Source organism: Parus major, unplaced genomic scaffold (assembly GCF_001522545.3).
Source record: "Parus major isolate Abel unplaced genomic scaffold, Parus_major1.1 Scaffold670, whole genome shotgun sequence".
NCBI classification, from domain to species: Eukaryota; Metazoa; Chordata; class Aves; order Passeriformes; family Paridae; genus Parus; species Parus major.
Genome location: NW_015379554.1, coordinates 1 through 2448, shown reverse-complemented (window position 1 = coordinate 2448; position 2448 = coordinate 1). Strand labels below are relative to the sequence as shown.

Genomic DNA, 2448 nt, shown 5'->3' with positions numbered 1-2448 from the left:
TACCTGCGCTCGTACTCCATGGTGGCAGCACCTGTGAGGGCAGCAACTGGTCAGACTGGGAGGAACTGGGGGCTGAAGGAGCTGGGGAAGCGCTGGGGATGGACTGGGAGAAACTGCCTGAAAATTCTGTGGTAAACTGGGAAAGGAGAAAGGGGAGCGAAGCTGGAACTGGGATGAACTGGGGAGCACCGGGACGTGTTCAATGGAACAGGAGCACACAGGACCACCCTCACACCCCGCCCCTAATTAACATGCGAGCCCACACCTCCTAATTAACATGCATAATCCCGCATGAGAAATGAGCGTGGAAATTCCAGCCCCGCATCCCGCTCTCACACCCCCTCCCTCACAAACTGCCCCGGCAGTTCCGCTCCGCCCCGCTCCTCCCGGTGAGTCCCGCCCCTCCCGATGAGTCCCTCCCATCCCCACAGACCCCTCCCCATCCCGGCCGGGCCCGTTCCGCCCCTCACGGACGTTCCGACCTTCCCGAGCGCCGCCGCCGCCGCTTCCGAGCGCCAAAATGGCGGCGCCGCTCCCGCTCAGTGAAACCCGGCCCGCCCGCCAACCCTCGCCGCGCTCCCATTGGGCGAGACTCCCGCCAGTCCTAAAAACTCCGCGTTCTAATTGGTTCTCGCTGTACAGGGGGCGGTGCAGCGCTACGACCGGCTATGATTGGCTGCGGAGCAAGCACCGTGAGGGAGCGGGTAGGACAAAGCGAATGCAGCGCTGTGATTGGCTGAGCGGTGCGTGGGCGGGACTAAAGCGGCGGTGCGAGGTCGCGATTGGCCGGGTTGAGCGGAAGAGGAGAGGCGGAGCGCCGGGACAAGATGGCGGCGCTNGGGGCGTGGCCAGAGAGGGCGTGGCTCACGTCGTTCTCGGTGGCCGCCTGGGGCAGCATGCGCAGCATGACAATGGTGCTGGCCCTGGGCTCCTCCTCGGCGCCCTCCCGGTAATCCTGGTCCCGGTAATCGCCGTCGGCGCCGAACGGCAGCGCCGGGGGGTCCCGCGGAGGCTCCCGGGGCTGCTCCCGTTTCCGGGGGGGCTCCGAGGTCTCGTAGGAGGCCTGGGGGAGGGGAGGGAGGGAGGGATGGGTGGGAGGGGGCTCAGAGCCCATCTGCAGTGGGGTGAGCCCTCCCCGGCAGCCGGCGTGGTGCAGTCTGAGATCCAGAGAGTGCCTTTGATTCTAACACTTAATTCTACGATTCAAACAAACCCTGAATTTCACAGAATATAAAATTCACAAGCGTGTTTCCAAGGCAACACATGAAAACAAACATTAAACTTAAATAAGAAAAGCCTAAGCATGCAGATTGAAAACTTTCTTAAATCATTGGGTGAAAAAGTTAGTTTAGAAAACAGAAAACAAGATAAAAGATTTAGGGTGTTGTTTCTTGTTCTTCTTTCTTCTTCGTGTTCTCCTCCATGGGGTTTTTGGGTGGTAGGAAGTGATTGGGTAAAAAAATGCCCCAGTGCAGCACAAAGGTGTTGGGTCACTGGGTCACTAGAAAAAATAATTCAGTTATTACATCACTAAATTTAATATTAAAAATCTTTTAAATCATTAAAATAATTTAATTATTAAAAATTAAGTCATTATAAACACATTATTTAATTTAGCACCTGTTAATTGGGTAAATAGACATATAAAAGACCTTGAAAAGGGTCTTTGTTGGCCATTTTATCCCTTTTTTTAGCATAGTGCACACAGCTCCTCGTGCCTTGTAATGCTGATGAGAAAAGAATAAACAACTGAAACCAAAAAAGAGAAAATTGCCTCGTTCTTGATAGTAAAAGGTCTTAAAATCTTAGAAAATTTGGGGACTTAGGTTTGGAAAGCCCTGGGAAATGTTAGGCCTTGTGTCTGCTAAAGATCAGGTCAAACTGCACCTGTGTAATTAATATATGATAAATGATACAATTATTAAATGTGATTAGATGTAATTATTGTTTAGAAAACACGAGGAACAACGTTGGGGGGCTGGGGGGGATCACAAGAAATCCATGCTTGGGTAAAAACAATGTTTACAATAAAATAATGTAAGTTTAATAATTAATATGTAAGTTGTAAAATGATAAAAGTATAAAACATTTTCAACTCAAAACCAAATGGGGTCAGATTGGGGTCTGTGTACCCCTGACACAGATGAGATTTAAATAAATCTCTTAAATAAATCACCTTTTTTAAATAAAACTCTTTAAATAAAGCACCTTGATGTAATTATTTGTGATTATGTGAGCTCCTGAACGCTGACGCTCTCATCAATCTCCAGCTCAAAGGGAAAAAACCCCAAATTTCAGGTCTGTAATGAGACTGTGGCTCACCTGAGGGGGGGTCCCGGCAGCGGGGGGTCCCTCTGGGGGTCCCCCGTATCCGCGATAGTCCATGTCGCGATAGTCGTGGTCGCGCTGGCTGCGGGAGCCGTCCTCGGAGAGGGGTGGGGCACCCCC

General features: G+C 51.2%; 1 protein-coding gene and 1 long non-coding RNA gene across 2 annotated transcripts in view; both read right to left on the bottom strand.

The window, feature by feature from the left end:
* Positions 1-643, bottom strand: part of LOC107199414 — a 1608-nt gene extending 965 nt beyond the window's left edge. Inside the window, exons 1-2 of the long non-coding RNA XR_001519211.3 lie at positions 483-643; positions 4-136 (exon numbers count right to left, since the gene is read on the bottom strand). This is a non-coding gene — a long non-coding RNA (uncharacterized LOC107199414). The remainder of the gene's footprint in view (positions 1-3; positions 137-482) is intronic.
* A 114-nt stretch (positions 644-757) lies between these two features.
* On the bottom strand, positions 758-2442 carry LOC107199413 (RNA-binding protein 10-like). The gene is made up of 2 exons (XM_033511783.1): positions 2323-2442; positions 758-1063 (listed from the first exon to the last, which is right to left on the bottom strand). Exons 1-2 carry the CDS (start codon positions 2383-2385, stop codon positions 758-760), a joined length of 369 nt encoding a protein of 122 aa, XP_033367674.1. The 5' UTR covers positions 2386-2442.
* Positions 2443-2448: the final 6 nt, after the last annotated feature.